The 19,778-nt window shown below is 41.8% G+C and overlaps 1 protein-coding gene across 1 annotated transcript; it reads right to left on the bottom strand.

The window, feature by feature from the left end:
* Positions 1 to 5,885: 5,885 nt before the first annotated feature.
* On the bottom strand, positions 5,886 to 10,025 carry c1ql1l (complement component 1, q subcomponent-like 1-like). Its single transcript, XM_030078510.1, has 2 exons — positions 9,165 to 10,025; positions 5,886 to 7,056 (listed from the first exon to the last, which is right to left on the bottom strand). The coding sequence occupies exons 1-2, from the start codon at positions 9,813 to 9,815 to the stop codon at positions 6,877 to 6,879; spliced, it is 831 nt and encodes a 276-aa protein (XP_029934370.1). The 5' UTR covers positions 9,816 to 10,025; the 3' UTR covers positions 5,886 to 6,876.
* Positions 10,026 to 19,778: the final 9,753 nt, after the last annotated feature.

Below are 19,778 nucleotides of genomic sequence, written 5' to 3'. Positions count from 1 at the left end.
TCTGCAAAGAGAAATCTGTACTTTCTTGCAATCATGCGTTTTGCTGCATTCATTGTGATTTTGAGCACATGCCCGGGTGTCTTTTACTCTGAATGGTTGTCATGTTAACAAAGGCCTCAGTAGTCAAGGATGACAGACTTGTTAACCTGAAAAAAAGCATATTGAATCTTTTTTTCTCATCCCATACAATGATGGGCAAACACACTGCTGTCCAGGCCTGCTTGTTCATACTCTGATCTCGATAGTAATGATTGTTCCATCTTTCCACAGATTGCTGCCAACACCCCTGATGTTATTGTGATAAATATCATGTTCAAAGCTTGCTGTCCTTCAGACTGTACGCTGGAGAAGACCTCTGAGAGGAAGTATCAGCACCTCGTTCAGGTAATGTCACTGTGAGTCTGTACACATACCACTTATTGGTGTTTACTTTTATTATCCCAAATAATTTCCAAGAACCTTGCTGAGCTGTTGTCAAACCTCTTATCAGCAGCTAAGGATTATTTCTAAAATGTGACTCTTTCCCTCCCTTCTCTGGCTCAAAGAGAGTAATTCACGCCCTAATATCTCTAAGACGTGACTATTGTAAGTCTCTCTACAGAGGTATAAAGACTCTATTTCTCCCCTGCCCCACTGACCAAAGGTAAGAAAATAGATCACATTACTCCAGTCCTAGCTTGCCCACATCGCCTCCCTGTCCATTTTAAAACTATTTCTCAAATTGTGTCACTGCAATGCCTAGTGCCTGCCTGTGTGGTTGATCGTATCATCTCCCATAATGCCACCAGGACTCTGAGGTCCTCCCATCAAGGGCTGCAAGCTGTTCCACAATCCCGGCTGAAAAAGGCTCGAGATATAGGGTCTCTCCTATTGCAGCCCCAAGCTGTGGACTGGTTTTCCTTTTGAGGGGCTATACCAGTCCTGTTTTGACTTTTGTCAGCAGTCGTTCTCGTCAATCTGTTTGTCACAAATATCGGTTGCATAAGTGTGCACAGACTAGGGTTTGGAAGCTTAGACGTCAAAGCTAAGTCACCCCCAGTTCACTCCCAAATTTGCAGAACTACTCCACCAGATGTGCAAGTTGCAATTTTGTGAATACCTGGCCAGCATGTGCTTTTGCTAAAGTTACCATGAATCCATTAAAATTTGCACAGTTGAAAAGAACTTTTTTTTTTTTTTTTCTCTCTAGGTGCATTCCTATTCTGCTGAACAGCTCTCTTCAGCTTTGTTGGAGTGGCTGTGATTGACAGCTCAGTGGGAGAACCTGTGTGCAATAGAGGTCAACGAGTGGCTCACACTATCCAACGATATACAATAATTCAGTATACTGAATTATTTACCGTTTCATATTTATTTGTTGGTTGTTTTCTAATCACAAAGATTTAATTCAGTTAATACTCCTTGAGGCGGCACTGACTGACATCAGTTAATGATTAACCATTGTTTAATTGGCAAACAATTTATTGCATATACACATTGAATGATATATCGTTATCATGTAATATATTACAGTATATTGAAAATACATAATTGTTGCTCTCTTAATGTACTGGGAAACATAGTGATGTGATGCAGCAGTGATGCATGTTGATTCACACTGAGTAAAAAAGAGATAATTTTATATATGCATAGATAGATAGATAGATAGAGAGCTATAAACTTTTTTTTTTGTTTGTTTTTCCAAAAACATTTTAAACAAGTTTCATCTCTCACTATCCATGCCTGATTGAATGGAAATACAAATATAAATACAAATGCCTGGCCAAGAGTTTAGCTCCTATAGACTGAGCTGAGGAAACAAGAGGCTGAGGGACCACACAGCCTTTTACGCTACCAAAGCATATTCTCTGTACACTTATGCAACTTATATTTGTGACGGACAGATACGATCACGACTGGTGACACAAAGTCAAAATAGGACTGGTATAGCAGGCGAGTCCTTTAACATTAGGTCAGCAGAGTCTGTTCTTTTTTTTTTTTTTTTTTTTTTAAGAAACGTTAACCTATTTTTTGGTCTCCTCCTGTCAGATTTTGCAATTTATTTATTTATCTTTTCAATCTGGATATCTTTTTTATTATGCTTTTCATTTGTGGTTGTATTTGTTTTATCTTCAATTCCCTTGTCTCTCTGTGCTTTATTTATAAAGTTGGTGTGTGTCTGCTCTCTTGTCTTGTACTTCTTGCTCTTTTGTTGTAAAGCACTTTGGAACAAACTTGGTTTCGTTTTTTTTAAAAGCGCTCTATAAATAAATTTGAACTTGAACTCGTGGTGACCCGTCAGATGACGGGTTTGACGCGGATGCTAGAGCAGCTGGCAAGGTATTGTTCACTGTCAGTAATTATTGACAGGCTGGCAGTGTGGAGGAGCCATAGATTTTTGTCTCCCTGAACTCTGTTTTGTGTGTGCCCACCAAAGCACACCAGGGCACATGTGGTTTGTAGGTAGCATGTCTTTTTTTAGAGCTCCAATTTGTGTTTGCTGTTTGGATGCCTGCACGCCTTCTGACAATATAAAATAAAGCATTAATGGTATATTGAAGGTGCTTTGGATATGGATTTCTACCACTTCCAATTATAAAATGACACAAAATAAATTTTTTGTATGACTGTTCCTGGCAGTGGATCAGTATTGGCTCAAAGAGAGCGCAAGCTTGCAATGAGGAACTATCTGCAGTCAGAAATGTTAAACTTCTTACACAGCACTGAGAGAGTGCACACGAGCACAGATTGTAGCTTTAAACAGGCTGTGTCAGACAATTGTGCAACCAGTGAGGATGTATAGCTTTTTTTTATTGTGTTGTGTCAAAAGTACACAAGTAAATGTGGGAGTGTGTGCACATTCATGCAATAATTGTGTATTTGTGCAACCAACTTGCATTTCAAAGTGGGCAGGTGGCTCTTCGTTGGGATGGAGGATGTATACATGAGCATGGAGGACAATTTAGCAAGACAGTTACAGCATCTATCGCTAATTTGGATCTCCCCTGGTGAGTTAAGTAGGGATGCTCAAGATAACAGCACCAAGGGCTCATTAACGTCACATCAGACATTTCAGAGGCGGTACTTTTACCAAGCCTAGCATTCTCTTGCATCGGGGAGACTGTGAGAGACACACAGAAGCACACACACGTACGCACACGCACACTGACCCATACTTAGACAGGCACAATCGGCACGCATAGACGCCCACAGACACACACGCGAACACGCACACACACTCTGGAGTAGCCTGATAAGACTCATGCCTCACCAATTGGCCCCTGCAAATGTCAAGCTGAAGCCATCTCAGTTTACTGATAGGGAGTAGGTGGGAGTGAATGAATCTAAATTTCCTTCACTTACGTTTGCATACACAGGAGATTACCTGAATTAAAACAAGTCTGCAGTGGAGACATAATCTTTCAAATCCCCCTTCTTACACATGATGAAAAGGGGTACAGTAGACAATCTCGAATATCCCCTCAGCCGAGTCCAAGAGATGAAGCTTACGTCAACAAAGCAGCTTAGAGCGCATCTCAGAGGAATACTTATCTTCAAACGGTGGACCTGCTTACAGTCAGGGAGGACATTAAATGAAATGTGAGTCAAAGGTTCAAGCGCCGTGTACAGTCCAGATGCTGTTTCATCACAAATTAAAACACTGGCCCCAGACCGTCCTGTTGGGTAGGTTGTTCAGCTAAGTCACCGTCAAATTCAAGCACCCCAGAGGAAGAGTTTTTCTGTGTTTGTCTTTTTTTTTTTTTTTTTTTTTTGGTCAGCACAATACCTTGAGTGAATAACTCCCGGTTTTGGAAGATGAGGCAAATACGGTTCCTGCCAAGAGAATTTCTCCATATGTCTCTGCCCTCTCTCATATTAGTCAGATGAGTATTAGTCAGATGAGAGGGGGGGGTTCTTTTTTTGTCTCGACTGTGCAGTAGTTAATAATATTTCCTAACATATTGGCACAGCTATGCACATTCCCTTTTGAGAGAGAGGGCGTACACTCAGACATACAGGACTCTTGGGTTCCTGCCAATGAAGTCATGCTCTACTGAGTGAATTGACTAAACGCTTCTGAAAGAGCTATTTCTGCTAATGTAGTGTCACAGCAACACAGTAAAATGCATTTTAAATGTCACAACATTTGTTGTCTTTTAAGAGTTTTTATAATAATGGTTTTCAGTCTTGAGCAGTTGAGATTTCTCCCCAGGCACTTAAAGAAAAGTACAGATGTCGCAGACTCCCAATCAATGTTCATTTCCGATGGTTTCAGTGGTAAAAGCTGTTCCTCGCGGACCGCCGGCGTTTGCCTTTGACATTGTGACATGAAGTCGCTAATTTGACGATGTGCTCACATACCCTGCAAGAAGAAAACAGCCTGTGCTAGTGTTTGGCTGCCCCGTGGCTCGGGTGACCTCTGCTTGGGTACGGACCTTAATTGTGTCTGGAGGAATTCTGCTGTCTTAAGATTTCCGAGCCGAGGTTTGGACCTGAAGGCTTCTTGGCTTTCGGCAGATAAAACAGTTACACAGACTTCAGGGGGCACTAACACTGCAAAGCATGGCGTTTTACCCTCTTTTCCTCCCATCCATGAACTGTTTAGATCGTACCAACTTGCACAACTCAGGAACTTAACTGAGCTTCACCTGGCATTTTGTTGAGAAGCGAGTGAATCACAATGAGAATATTTTCATATTTCCGTGGAATGAGAGTAACTCAATACTAAGAGTTAGTAAACCCCTGTAAAATTTTGTTTTCTTGAACTCTAACTTGCAGTGTCAAACCATGTAAGGGACACTTATGGAGTCTCCGTGGCCCATGTCAAGAGGGAGTTATGTCCAGTAATATCAAAGTAGACTCTTAACAAAACAGTAAAATATATTGGTTTTTACAGTTTATGCCTTGAAGCCACTTTCTTGTCTGTGACATTTGTGTCACAGTCACAGAAGAGACTAATTTGCCCTGGATTACTTCCCAACACTGATCTAAGCTTTGTCATGATATATTCGAACACACATCCTTGTATCCCCGCATCTTAAAGTGATAGTTCCGAATTTTACAGATATGTTGGTATGTGCTGGTAGACGTGAGTGTAATACATCCACCAAGTTTGGTTCATTAACTCCTTTCCTGTTTTGAGAACGAGAGCTTCATTGGGAGTGAAATGCCCCATAACGAATGGACTAGATAAAGCCCGGAAAACAACACAATTTTTAGTATTTTCCCCTGCAGAAGTATTTTCTGTCGTAAAATAGCTCCACTATTTTGGACACCAAGGGTCTGAAAAGAGTGCTGAAAGTGAAACCGAAACAAATGAGTGCTGTGCGTCCTTTAAAACAATTTTTCAACTTTGTGTCGCCACTCAAAATCACATTTTCCCCCCCCCATTCTCTATCTGCTCCATTCGTTTTGGCGCAGCACGCTCATGGTGACGCTCTCATTCTCATGACGGGAAAGGAGTTAATGAGACACACCTGGTGGATGTATTACACTCACATAGACCAACACCTCACACGATATGTGTGAAATTCTGAACTATCACTTTAATGCGTTGTCACCACACCCATTACAAGAAAAAAAAAATATACCTCTGCTTTGATTGTGAGACACAATTATCTCTTGAGTCATTTGGCATTTAACAGCTGTGATTTTCTCTCCCTGTTCCTCAGCTATCTTCTCTGCTTTGATTGCCTCTAGCTGTGCTGTCGTTGTAGCTTCCTCTTGTATGTAACATTTGCTGGACGAAAGGAGGGGCTCGGGAGAAAAGGAGTGATCAGAACAACTGATCAGCAAATAGATAAAGCAAGTGACATTGCTCAGGTGATGTGAGAGGAATTGCAAAAAACGTATTTTATTATGAAAAAAAGACATTTAAGAACAAAAAAAAAGTAAATAAAAACAGAAAAACCAACCAAAAAAACAAACAAACAAACAAAAAAAACAAGCATTAGATGTTCCTAACATCCACATCTAGCCATCACTTTGTTTTAAATGACTGTATTTTTCTTTATCGATCCTCATTTGTGGAATCATACATGATAAGAAATGTTACATGCATGCAAATTGAATAAAGCTTTACAAATGAGCGCATTACCAATTACAAGAGACATCTCTCACACGAATGACATAATTGCACAACAATCTACCAACAGCTATATGAGTTTTAATACACACACAGTAGGATGTATGTGCAGCAGAGATACTGCTTTGACTGTGGTTGCACATCAAAATTCAATATTAAATTTACAGTTTAAAGTTTAACACTAATAATATGCCAAATATATTGTGGTACTATGACATGATTGTCCGAATCATTACACTGAGACACAAGACATTTTATGACACTGTCTGCCGTCCAGAATCATAATCTCACTCTGATACCAACATTTAACATTTAAGTGTTTCTCATGGCAAAATATGTTACCCCAGTCACTGAAGCACAACATCTTACCTTACAAACACCTAATCTTAAGTTAATGTAGCACATAACAAACGTACAGTGCAGTCACATGACTGCTGGATTAGCAGACTGGAATATGAAATGACAGCACAAACATGACGGTGAAGCATCTGCACTGTCAAAACTGTTGCTGCACCTCAGCATGACACATTGCAGTGACTGTCACTTTTACGTTGCTTGTCCGTCACAAAAAGTAGCATAGGCACCCTGTATCACAATGGAAGTATGGACAGTTACCAGTAACCACAGATCCATAGCCTTAATTACTGCATCACTCCTGGCCTTAAACAATAGAGGTATGTAAAAAAAACATCTGACTGTGGATCGGTGGCTATGGGCAACATCGACCTTACTGTGAGAGGCAAGTGAAAGACAAGAAGAGAATGTCTTCTGGCCATGACCTTTCACCACTGAGCCTATGTCCTGTCCAGTCCTCAGTCAGCATAGAGGATGAACCCTGAGAAGGTGCTATATTTGTTGCTGTTGCCCCCATGAGCCTTGCCCCCGTCCAATTTTATGAAAACCTCATCGCCTGCGTCCAAATGAAGGATGACACTGTTGCTGGCGTAGTCATAACTCTGATCCTGGTCTTGGGCAATGGCGCTGGCCCTGACCTGGAATAAGACCACACACACACACACACACACAGACGTGCACACACACACACACACACACGTGCGCACGCGCGGGCACACACACAGACACACACACACACAGAAAGACAGGGAGAAACACAGACAGAGAGACAGAAAAGGACAAATAAAGTGAAGAAAATTGAGATGATGGAACACAGAGGACTGCCCTGGTTGTGTGTGCCATTATTTTTTGGGAAAAGGCTGTTTTCTTGCCTGGCCTAATAAGTAATGTGTATGAGGGAGATGCTTACACCTAATCTAACAGTAACATACCAAATAATATCGGCAAGCTAGCACAAAAGATAATACCAAGAGATGGTGTCACTGAAGTGGATAGCAATGTGAGGGAAAATGATTAATATGATCCAGACAAACATTTTAATGAGCTGTTGATTCACTGACACATTCTCTTGGCTCAGACCAGTGACCACACTTGTTTGCAATGTATGCATGGACCAAAAATGCGGTATTTGTGAGAAAGATGGGCTAAATAAAAGTTTGCGATACCACAGTGTTTGTGTAAAGTGTGTCCCCTGTGGCAAATATCTTGTTTTTCTCCACGGTGAATAAAGCCCATGACTCAACTTGAAAGGGCCAGGCCTGAATCAGCCTGCCTCTGAGGAGGGATGGCAGTGCATACTTGCTTAATGGTTCACTTTTACTTGCACATATCTCAACACCGAGTGCTGAAAATCCCATGCGTCCCCAATACTGAAGTGTCATTGCGTCAACACAGGCTAATTACTTTAAAAACTGATAGTGGTGTTAATCCAGAGCAGAGCGCCAAAACCTCTTTCACATGTCTGTGATACTAAAAAGTAGAGCTTTGGCTCTGGGGGGGTTGCCTTGCTTGGTCACAGAAAGACATATCCCCTCTAAGCCTCTGCTAATATCTAATGACCTGGGTTGCCAGGTTGGTTGCTACGCTGCATCTTCACCAGAGAAACCATAAAAGCGTAATCTCCCCCTTCAACAAGATTGTGGGGACAGGTTCCCAACAAACTGAGATCCAAAATGGCGGCATGGAGTTCTAATTAGTGCCAGCGGAGTACGGTAGCGCATGTCATGGGGCCGCAGGGCCTGAGTGGAGAGGTTCAGCCATGGATGACAGCATGTTGATGGATGTCAGAGATGAGGGCAACACAGCCTAAGCCTTCTCTCGCTCCCACCCTCCACCCTCCATCATGACCAGTAACCTTGACGATTCCCTCCGCCCAAACAATGTGCAATATTGTGATGCAGGTGGCCAGAGGTGCTGCTGTGCACAACATAATCTGCTGCCACACAAAGACCAAATCATACTTTGATCAACAGAAATGGGTTGTCCTCTGTCATGCCAGAGAAAGCTGAAAAAAACCTTTCAATGTTAATCCATATTTGCAAAAATACTGCCCATCAAGCTTGACAATACAAAGCCTGTTGCAGCCTTGGCTTAAGTGCTTGAAGGGAAATGTCTAGGCTCAAATTTACATGGTGTTTGATCAATGTCAGCACCTAGGGCTTAAAAGACATTAGAAAATTATCCATGAATATGGCAAATGTCATGATTTGATATTAAAAGGCTAAGGTTGGCCAGGTAGTCTGGTAATGCTTACCAGCACATCATGGTTCCATGAGCCATGTTGTATTTCAAAGGACACCAGCTTTGAACTACACAGTACCCCAGGCTGTGTTCTGATGTGTGCGGAGTTGAGATAGCGCTGCACTGTTTGCACTCACTTCATGGTGTACATCATTGGATGTGTAATACGCACAGATACACAAGCTGGCAGCTTGCCACTGTGCATTGTCATTATACAGAACTATAACACCAGACTAAACCAGACCTAAAATTATGATACACATGAATGCATGACTACTCAATTTAGATTGCCAGCACACTGGTTGCCTTCTTCCCTGAGCATTTTGATTTGGGTTCATCCCAGTGCATGATTCAGGGATTGATGGTTTTAGAACTTATAGTGTCAGTAAAAGTCTCTTTTTCAAAAGTGTGCATTTCAAATAACTTAAATAATGAGGCAAAATCATGTGTTTGGAGGTGTTAGTGTGAAGAGAAGTGCATCCAAAGAGTTAAAACAGCCACCCACCAAGCCATTCTTGATCAGGTCAGCCCACATGCTGGTTCCATCTCCACCTCTCATCAGCACGTTGTAGATGAAGAAGTAGGTACCAGGAATCTTACAGGTGAACTTGCCCGTGGCGCCTTCGTAGTTATCACCAATATTAGTCACCACATCATCAAATCTCAGGATATCGTAACCTTCTTGAGGGTTTCGCAGTCCCGCATAAAATGCCACCCGAGGCGTGGTGCTGTAGATGGTTGTGCTAACTGTCCCTTTACCACCTACACCTAGTACCCCTGTCCGTACTACGTCCACTCCGTCTCCCGGTGGTCCTTTAGGTCCTGGTGGGCCCGGCTCTCCAGGTGGTCCTGGGGGTCCAGGTTTCCCTGGACGCCCTGGTTTGCCCTGTGGCCCATGAGCACTGTAGGTGGGCAGCGGCGGGCCAATGCTGTGGTCACTCAGGGCGTCCCCCTCATTGTCCAGATGAAGGCCCGTGGTGACAGTATCTGTGCCCACTTGTGCACCTGAGCCTGTGGTGCCGGTACTGGGGAAGGGGTCGCACACCATGCGGCAGGTACCCAGCATCTCGTAGTGGCTGGCGCTGTCATCTGTGCTGCCAGTGCCAACAGAGCTGACCAGCACAGGGATGAGGACCACTAGAACCAGGACCAGCATGACCCCCACAGCGGCTGCCACCAGGGTCTTCCGCCCGATGCTCAGCCGGGGAAGGGGCTGCGCTGCCAGCGTGGAACTCTCCGGGGTGGAAATGGTGACTGCAGGGAGTGAGGCACCACGTCCACCTGGCGAAACACACACACAACGAGGATCTCTGAGGACGGCACGCGGGGAGAGCTTCTGTGTGTGTGTATGTGTGTGAGTGAGTGACAGCGCTGTGCCGGAGTCAGGAAGAGAGAGTGAAGGAGGGGACGAAAGTGATCAAAAGGAGAGAGAGAGATGGAGAGGGTGAGGAGGAGAGAGAGTAAGAGGGAAAGGAGGAGGGAGAGAGTAAGACAGCTCGAGTGAAAAAAAGAGAAGAAGCAAGGGGAGGAGAGAGTGAGCAACATGCACTCACACTAACCATGTGAGTCAGGGTTGGGGGGGGGCACTTTCCTCTTGGCAGATGTGAAAAGCAAGGGAAGATACAGAAAGAGAGAGAGATAAAGAGAGGAGGCAAGAAGAAACCCAAGGGATTCCTCTTCGTGCTGATAGATTTTTGTTTGGGAGCTTAAGACAAAGAAGGGGACAAAGACTTGAGGGAAGTTTATTTGAATGAGAGGGACTTTTATCAGGGCAAACCTCTAGGGAACCTCCTTTGACAAATAACATCAGCTTGTACCATTAAAACTGATATACTGCATTCCTTTGGCCATATAGCCTGCTCTATGAAGATTATGCAGAAGCAGTGGGCATTGTTTGCGCACACTTAATTAAAAAGCTGTTTTATTTTGTCATGAAATACCAGGAGACCTAAGAGGGGACATCTAACAGTCGGCAGGCAAACAGACAAAAAATACGACCAATGAAGTGTTTTCACAAGTTGAACTGATACTGTCTACACTGAGTTTTATCAAGGTCAAAATGTGTATATTTTCCCTTATCTTCCTTTGTGTGTGTGTGTGTGTGTGTGTGTGTGCGTGTGTGTGTGTGTGTGTGTGTGTGTGTGTGTGAGTGTGTGTGTGTGTGTGTGTGTGTGTGTGTGTGCGTGTGCGTGTATGAGTGTGCGTGTATAGCGGGGGATCTTGTACACTGGAATGATTCCAGGCATCTGTGGTCAGTCAAGCTGTGACCTTCACAATATCGCCAAACTTTAAAGGGGCAGTTCAGAATTTTTAGAGGCCTATCTCATTAATCTTCAAGAAGGGGCATATTCTGATCATCCAAGAACTTGAACAGCCATGTATTTAGCCCAATACACTTGAACTTGAATTGACAACCAGCAACTTTGGATAGGAAGACAAAGTATTTGAATCAACTTGATTGCTTTGGGTTGTTCGAGAGCAGTGGATTGATTCAGGACACATTCATTTGAATCAGACAATGACAACAGAGTGAGAAAAATATCTTTAGAAACTGACAGCTTTGTATCTAGCAGCACTTTGGGCAGCAACCTGATTCCAAATCTTCCCAGCTGAGCAAACAACATAATGAATAACAAGCAATACTATCACAACAAGACAAATAGCTTGCAGCCTAAAAAGTACAACTTTTGAGCACAAGTCTAATATTCTAATAAAATAAGAGGTTAACTGAACTAAGCCTGACTTACTTTAAGCTCCCAACATGTTTGCTCAAGTCGTGTCTCAAATTATTCTAAATTTGGCAAATATGAAGTGTACAAATTCAACTCATTGTCAAAATGGTTCATTTATTCATTATGCGAACTGACAGCCCACTGAATGAACAGATTACTCACACTGTGTCTTCTGATCAGGTGTCACTGCTTAAACCACTGGCTCTGTCGCTCTTTCAGTTTGAAACATTTGATGCAGCAAATGGAGCTTTGAAATTTCATGAAATAAGGATACAGGTCTACATGCTTCCTGCACAAAATATGGGAAATCTATTTTCCCATAACAAAACGATTGTAGGAAGGAAACATGACAACAAACACTTAAGAGTCTGCCGCTGAAATAGCATGATGGAATGATCTTTAACAAAATTGTTTACTCTCCTAAATTGAATCATTAGCTCACCTTTTCATGTGGTGAACAAGGGAAAATGGCCTGTACAATCGGTACTATTGTCACATAATTCACTTTATGGTGAATAAAGTTAATGTTCTCAAAATTTGTGTCCATGTAATCTATATTTTAGAGTGTGCACTTATTTCACAAATTATTATGAGACTCTCTTGGCAGATGAGCCGGTAACCCATACAAGTGAGCTGCTCAATGAATAGAGTGAACAAATTATTCACATTTGTACTGTCTTTGGACCAAAAGGTGGCACTGCCCATGTGCTTGAGCAGCTTGTTCAGTCCGACCCTGAGATGTCAGATTCAATCACTGAGATAATAACTGATGCAAGCAGCTGAACTGCTGAACAAACTGAACAAATCGTACTGTGCACTTGCACCATGAAGTTTGTGCTGTTTGGGAGTCACAGACAATGATGAAAATAAATGAAAGAATGAATGCATTAACAAGGAAGTCAGAGAATTTGTGTAGTGATTACTATTTTAGCTGGTTAAACCCAGTTTATGACGGTGGCCAGGCGGCACTGCAGCCAGTGCCAAAGACATGGATACCAGTGTTCTTGTCCTGATGAGCTGATTATGTGTTTTTACAAGTAATCTGATGCATCACCTTTAATATGCATGTCTCAGTTAACTACCCAAACAATCCTGTATTGTATATTATCCCACATTAGATATAACTGCATTCTTACCTTAAATCAACTAACTTAACTAAACACAAAACAAACCAAAGTCACATTTGAGTCAACTGCACACACGTCCGCCCTCAGTATGATTAATAAAAAATGATGGATTCATGCGTGCACTGCACAATGTCAAGTGTTGATGAGAGTAATGAGAGCAGAGAGTAGTTTTGATGAGTCCTCTGCGCTCCTTCACATTTTTTATGCCACTATTGTCACAGGACATGGCATTGGTACTGAGTCAGACACCTCAAGCAGTGCTCTCTTGCTGAGTCGCTCCGGCTAATGACACAGTACACTTCAACCTTAAAGTCAGATGCCTAACTATTCAATATGATGGAGAAAAATGTTTCAACAGAGACCTTACTGCCTAATGGATAAAAAATGATAAAATTCATTTGTTTATTTGTTTATTTATTTAAAAGGCAAGCTTCTGCATATTCAAATAAAAAAGGAGATATGAGGCGACAGTAACAGTAACAACAGTCACATTAACCTTTAGTGCTTCAGGATTAGTCAAATCTTAAAATCAGTGCTATATTTAACTGGCAACGTGTTGAGAGAAAAAAAAAATGTCTTTTGGATTTCTTGTCATTTTCTGGCTTTGCATTTCAGGAAAGACTAAGATCCTTTAGAACACAATTTCTTGAGCTAGAAGGAAAGAGTGTTTCAGAAAAAAGTAAAATGTTTTAAGACATCCAACATGATGAAGCAGAGCAGCTCTTAGTTGTATCTGCAGTACTGTCACCAGGTTTTAACAGGATGTAAAACTGGACATTGTTTGGATAGCAACGGAAAGAGATACCAATATGTCTACAAATGATTTTGCCAAGTGGGAATGCGCAGAGGGTAAAAAAAGGATAAGCCCTAGAATTGAATCCTGAGGGACGCCACAAGTGATATTTGTCCAAAGATGAAGAATTGCCTGTTGTAACACAGAGCTTTCTATATGAAAGGTATAGGATTTTAGCCAACTCAGTTCTGAGTCAGAGCTGCATTCACTGCTCAAGGCGGTCAATTATGATCATCTGGGCAAGATGCCACACTTAAGGTCCAAAAGGATTAGGCTCAAGCAACCTCCTGCATCTGCTATCGAGAAGAAGCAATTTGCTCCTTTGAGAAGGCTCTCTCAGTGCCATGAAGTGATTAAAAACATGATTGGAATTTTTTGAAACTGTTACAGCCTCTGCACCAGTATATCACTGCTCAGGTGCCCCGTATTCACACAGAAACCCCCGAAAGTTGGGTTTGCCTTTAATTTGGAGTCTCATATTTGTGACTCCACAGACCTTGAGCAAATCCTATTGAAAAATCAATGTTGAATCCCTATTGTCGTGGTGCAGGAAAAGGTGGAATTGCATCAACACTAAAAATTGCATAACATTATGTACAAAAGGCCAAGAACCAAAACAAAAAATAAAATTACATTCTCATACCGCTAAGCTGCACGTTCCCTTGGTGCTGTGGGCTGATTATGTTTGTAACGTATCACAAGGCAGTGTGTTATCACTCAGGATGAAGTCTGCTCTGGGAGGCAGACAGGGTGGCGGATGGGTCACACAGTTCCTCTTTGAATCCAGAGCAAAGAGTCAGTGGTGTTGGTATGTTGCAAATGTTACATATGTACGTTATTTTGTGGAAACCATGCTTCCCCTAAACTTAACCGAGCAGTTTTGGCGGCTAAATGTAACCAAATTGGCTAAAATTACAGTACGACATAATATATATGTTGATTAGAAACATGTTAATGTAACGTAAGCTTTTCTGAATAGTTCTTAAGTAATCACTGTTTTGTGCACAGTGGAAATTCCTGATGGTCAGCTTTTCCATGTGAGAAATGCAGCAAGTTATTCTCAGCTCTCCTGCATCACCAGTGTCATCAGGTTGTACCCCTGGACAGGCGAACATTAGCTCATGACAGTTGATTATATCAGCTGGAAAGCAAATAACACACTTTTACAGAGCAGCTGTTTGCACTGTGCCTTGCATTTTCCGTGCCCTATGTTGCTTGGTGATGTGTTTTTCTCATGCTAGCAGATAACTGGATAAACATAGATGATGTGATGTCATATCAAGATACTCCCTGGAATGCAGCTCACATGCTGTCACAGCGATTACCGAACGATGGGCGACCAAGCCGCCTCATTTACATACACAATTTGAAAACTGACTAATTGCTTACACAATGTACCCAAACACAGTTGCTGACTACGTGCTGACACATCCTATGTCAATGTAAATAAACTGTCGACTGGTGGGTGGATGGCAAATTTCCCTCGCAGTAGGACCAAGGGAATCGTTCTTTCTTGCATGCATCAGTGAAACAACAGAGAATGTAAATGGAGATGGAAAAAAAGGGTATCTACTATAGATATATACATTCTGAACATGAAAAATTTGAAGTAACACACCACTGATATAGAATTTGCATTTACTGAAACAGAGTAAGCAAGAATTTGACCTTTCAACCATGACAGAGGCAATAAGGCCATAATAATCCCGTGGTGCTGTGTTAAAAACAACACCAGAACCAAGCTGCAAGCAAACCTCCTGCCGAGTGGAACCGCACTCAGCTCAGAAATAGGAGTGGCTGACGTAAAGATGGCAGTCATGACTCTTGTGCATTGTTAAACATAATGACTGCATCAGTCCAGTGCTCTTAAATACATTAAATGCAGGAATGGGTTCCCAGACAGAGAGTGCAAAGTAAGGAATATGGAGCAAGTAGAGCTGAACACTGAGGAAGTTAATTGTTCAACGTATCTCCATGTTGGTTTTAGCACAGAGGAAACATCTGGGTCTGAGGATGTTTGGTGATACGTACAGCCTCTCGTCCCTTCGCAGCATTTGTAAGCAAAGGTACCTGCTCGAGGTGAAAGTCCTCACTGAGGAATTGGGGTCAAGGAGGAACGAGCATGCCACAGATGCTTTTCAGAAGGATAGCATTTTTTTGAAGAAGGAAAAACAGAGAGCTACAGTCAGAGACTCACAGAGCTATCACTACAGAAACATTTAACACACATGTACATTAATTAGACAAACACACACACATTATGAACCATCCACTCTCTAACACCAAATGAAGACACTCAGACTGTTTAACAGATGTATACACAATTCTTCAATAACGTTTAGCTATACAAGAAAATGCAGTCATACACTCGCATATTCAGTCCATTTCACAACTGCATTTGTAGACTGAATTCATAGATTCACTGAATCATATCATAAAGTGCATACATTTTAGTTCCTTGCAATCATGAAATGATTGTTCTTTTAATGATACTTTTTATAAGTTTTTTTTTATAGCAATAACTGTTATTTTTAGGATGTAGTAAATATTATGAAGATCTAAGATTCCCACAGGTTAATGATAGCACTTAGAGATAGCACTGTGTAATTTAATGCGGCATGCTTAAAAGACTCATAAATGGATGCACTTTTTAATTAACACAATAAATTGTTGTCCTCTGGACTTATAGATTTAATATTGCTTTGTTCTTTTTTCAGTGGATAATTTTACCATTATGTGTAATTACATTAATTTTGTAGAGAGTGCACCAACATTCCCTTTAAACCTTTGGCATGCAGTCTCATGAGACACAAGTTTTTCTGCCAGCTAAGCAGAAGCATAAGCTGATTTCACTGATTGGCTCCTCCTTGCTGGTTGAAGGTATGCTAATGATTTTTCTTGCAAGTGTATAGAATTTAGGAAGAAACTTGAGGAAACTGATATGACCATGGGGAGAATTTTCTTGGAAATGTGGATCTCTCTTGCCGAGACACTCCTGTGCTACAGGATACTGAGTGCCTTCTACCTAGATGCACAAATACATACATACATACCCTTGATATCACATTGTATCATGACTTTTTGTCGCACCTTTAAGCAACTTTGATCCTGTGTTGTCTTATTTGTATTACACAGAGCCCAGGAAGTGCAAAGAGAGGAGATAAAAAAAAATATTTTGAGGCCCCAATATACTAATTCGCGGCCACAAGGTATAACTCATTCCCTCAAATTAATTAAATTGTTCCCATGATTTAGTTCATTTGTGGCCATGAGATAAGTATGCAGTACGCTTCCTTTCTCCCGGGAGCAGACTGCGGTTGTAACAGACAACGTTTGTCCCTGAGGATCTCTGGGTGTGGACCTGCTTCCTGGAGATCCTTGCCCTATCCGTCCTACTTATTTGTATGGATGGGCTGCTGGCTGGAATCGATTATTATGGTACCATAATAATAATAAGTAAAAGAAAAGAGATGCACATGGCTATTTAATTTTATGTAGTAATAGATCTGTTAATGTTGTACTGTGAGATTAAGACTTACCCGTAGTCATTCAGTGACAAATTATTATATGAAGTTGAATAGCCCTGCTCTATGCTCTGTACACATCTGAGTGCACTCCAAGCCACCCCGCCAAAACCATCATCAAAATCGCGGCTGACACCACTGTAGTTGAACTTATCTCAGGGGGAGACAAGTTTGCCTAGAGAGATGAGGTGCAGAAATGACAGTGTGGTGCTCAGCAAACAGTCTGACACTCCACACCACCAGAACAAAGGAGCTCATCAGTGACCTCAGGAAAACCAGAGCACACCCTGCCTGTCTTTACATCAGCAGGTTGCCACCTTCAGATCCCCGGGAGCCCACGTTTCTGGGGACCTCGGCTGGTCTGCAAACACGGCTGCTGTTGGTAAGAAGGCACAGCAGCGACCACACTTCCTGCGAGTGCTCAGGATAAGCAGGCTGTGGAGAAAAGCTGCTGGTGGCCTTCTACCACTCCTCCATCGAGAGTGTACTGGTGCATCTCAGTGTAGCACGACAGGAGAGCTCTTCAGAGGGTCATCAGCACCACACAGAAAATCATCGGCTGCCCCTCCTGCCCTCCCTGGAAGACATTTCCATCTCCCGCTGCCTCGGCAGAGCCAAAAACATTCCAAAGGACTCTTTTCATCTGAGACACCACCTGTTTCACCTGTTGCCCTCTGGTAGGCGCTAGAGGACCATCAAAGCACAGATCACTGCACTTTAAAACAGTTTCTCTCCCTGGGCCATAAGCACACTAAACTCTAGTAAGCAGCATGCAATATGATGACTGTCTTTCTAGGGCAAATTAGTGCAAAAATCACATTTATTCTAATGCAACTACATATTCTAATACAACATTATTATATTGTATTTATTTTGTTTATTATTTTAGAACATATTTTATTGGCTGTGGTTGTTTATTTAGTTTAGTTTTGTTTCCCTGTGTTTTTTAATGCACTGCTCAAGAGTAGCACTCCTAATTTCCCTGTATTCTATACAATGACAATAAAGGCTTCATATCTTATATCTTCTAACATGAAATCCTACAGCAGTTCAAGGTACTGGCCTACAGTGCTTGAGTGAGTTACACAACTGTTTAAAGCAGCAGCCCTGTCTGTCATATTAATATTTACGATATCAAAAATCTCTGACAGATGTGCCACATTAGACCATGACATGCATATTATACTGGGGAAGTCCTTAACAGCAAATGGGACATTAAAAAGCTAATGGTAACAGCAAGGGTGGAACCTGATTCAGCAGCAGGATGGAGCCTGTTTGCCATCGCTGGTATGTTGTCAATGTTGTTGTGTGCTTTGGACATTTGTGGTGCTACCAATATATGACATCTTAAAAGCTGAAAATTATAGCAATAGCTGACTCTTCCTATAACACCTGCAGTAATAACAATTACAGCAGCTGCCACAGGAGAAACCCTATAACACTATTAGAAGCTACTGGCAGTATACCTTCCTTTTTATGGCTCATTTTCTTGTTTAGTGGTGTGTTTCTCTCAGTCCTGAAGATGAGTAGCAGAAAATAGACAAAATTAGGTATTGCTGAGATATTTCGAGCACAGTTACCATGTAGGTTGATAGCACTGATGGTAATTACATTTCAGTAAAGGCAAGGGTTGACCATTTTGCACCGGTGAGACAAGCATGAAGCTGAACTACCGGTTACTCCAGCTAGTGTTTTGTGACTCTGTTGTTCATGGCATGCAAAATGCAAGCTCTGCTTCAACAGCTTTGAACTCATGAGCACAGCATAGCAGTCTTTTCATTTTTTTCTCAACAGCAAAAACCTGCTACAGTCGCCATCACCTCCTCCACTCGCACATGAAATGCACAGTATAGAGAACCCCCATCTCTTGTGGGTTGTAAAAGGTCATTTTGGTAAAAGCAACTGCACTGAAGTAGGAATAGATGTTTTGAGGGTAACCAGTGAAATAAATTACAGCACTTCATCACAAAGTAGCTCCTGGAATGTAGTGAACGTCACGAGTTCAGGACTTATCCCAGGATTTATCCTTATGCATTGAACTGTTGCCATAGCCACGTTGTAGTGATGGTGAAAATGTGCAGTTCTGCACTGGTCATTCTCTGTAAAGACTGTTCAAATGCTACATGTGGTGTCAAGTTATTATTACTCCATGGTGGAAGTGGAAGAAAATATGAAGTGGCCAAGCACACCAGTCACAATTCTTGTATTGTTGTGTAACCCTGCATGCAGTTGCATTTTTGGAAATTTGCATGTAAGCTACAGGGTCGATGTCTGCAGGCGACACAGGAACTCTGACACAGAATATAAAGGTATCCAAGGAATTTTTTACCTGTAAGATCACACCACTTGCTCTGTAAGACACCATTTCTACCAGTTAAGTGATCCAATCAACATGACAAAGTCCAGTGAAGGGAAATTTGTTGTTCAATGTTTTTGTCCCTGTATTTTTTTTTTTTTTTAACATATAGTCTATCTGTGGCAAAAGAAGTTATTTCAGAAACAATTTTAAGGCCAAAGACTTTGTGTCTGAAAGTCAAAACAGTAGCTCACATTTCGCCTCTAATCAAGGTGATGCTGGCTGTTTGAGAACAGCTTTTTGCTGGAACTCATAAACAAACATATTGATATTTTGGCTGCATGCATTGCCTCAAACTGTGACTGGGTTTGAGCTGAAAACATGTTGTGAGCTCTATATACTGAAAGCTAGTGTGCCCCCAACTGGTCTCAGTCTGCAGTTATAACAATAATATGTTTACATGCTTTAATATCCATTGAACAGGGGAGCCTCTTGAAGCCCCGTTGAGTGAACATTTTTTGTTTACATTCTGGTGTAGAAATAGTGCTGTGTGCTGAAGTGCTAAGTGTTGACTTTGTTTTACGTTTAAGAGAAATTTTGAAAACATCCAATGTCTCCAAGAGCTGGGAACACCAAAGAAGATCTGA

The sequence above is a fragment of the Myripristis murdjan genome, chromosome 19, assembly GCF_902150065.1.
Source record: "Myripristis murdjan chromosome 19, fMyrMur1.1, whole genome shotgun sequence".
Classification (NCBI taxonomy): Eukaryota; Metazoa; Chordata; class Actinopteri; order Holocentriformes; family Holocentridae; genus Myripristis; species Myripristis murdjan.
The sequence above is the reverse complement of the archived record's forward strand: the minus strand, read 5'-3'. Positions and strand labels throughout refer to the sequence as shown.

Coding starts and splice junctions, on each gene's coding strand:
- c1ql1l (XM_030078510.1), bottom strand. CDS start 9,815: ATGCTGGTCCTGGTTCTAGTGGTCCTCATCCCTGTGCTGGTCAGCTCT. Junction 7,057..9,164: donor ACCTGATCAAGAATGGCTTG/GTGGGTGGCTGT, acceptor GTCTTATTCCAG/GTCAGGGCCAGCGCCATTGC.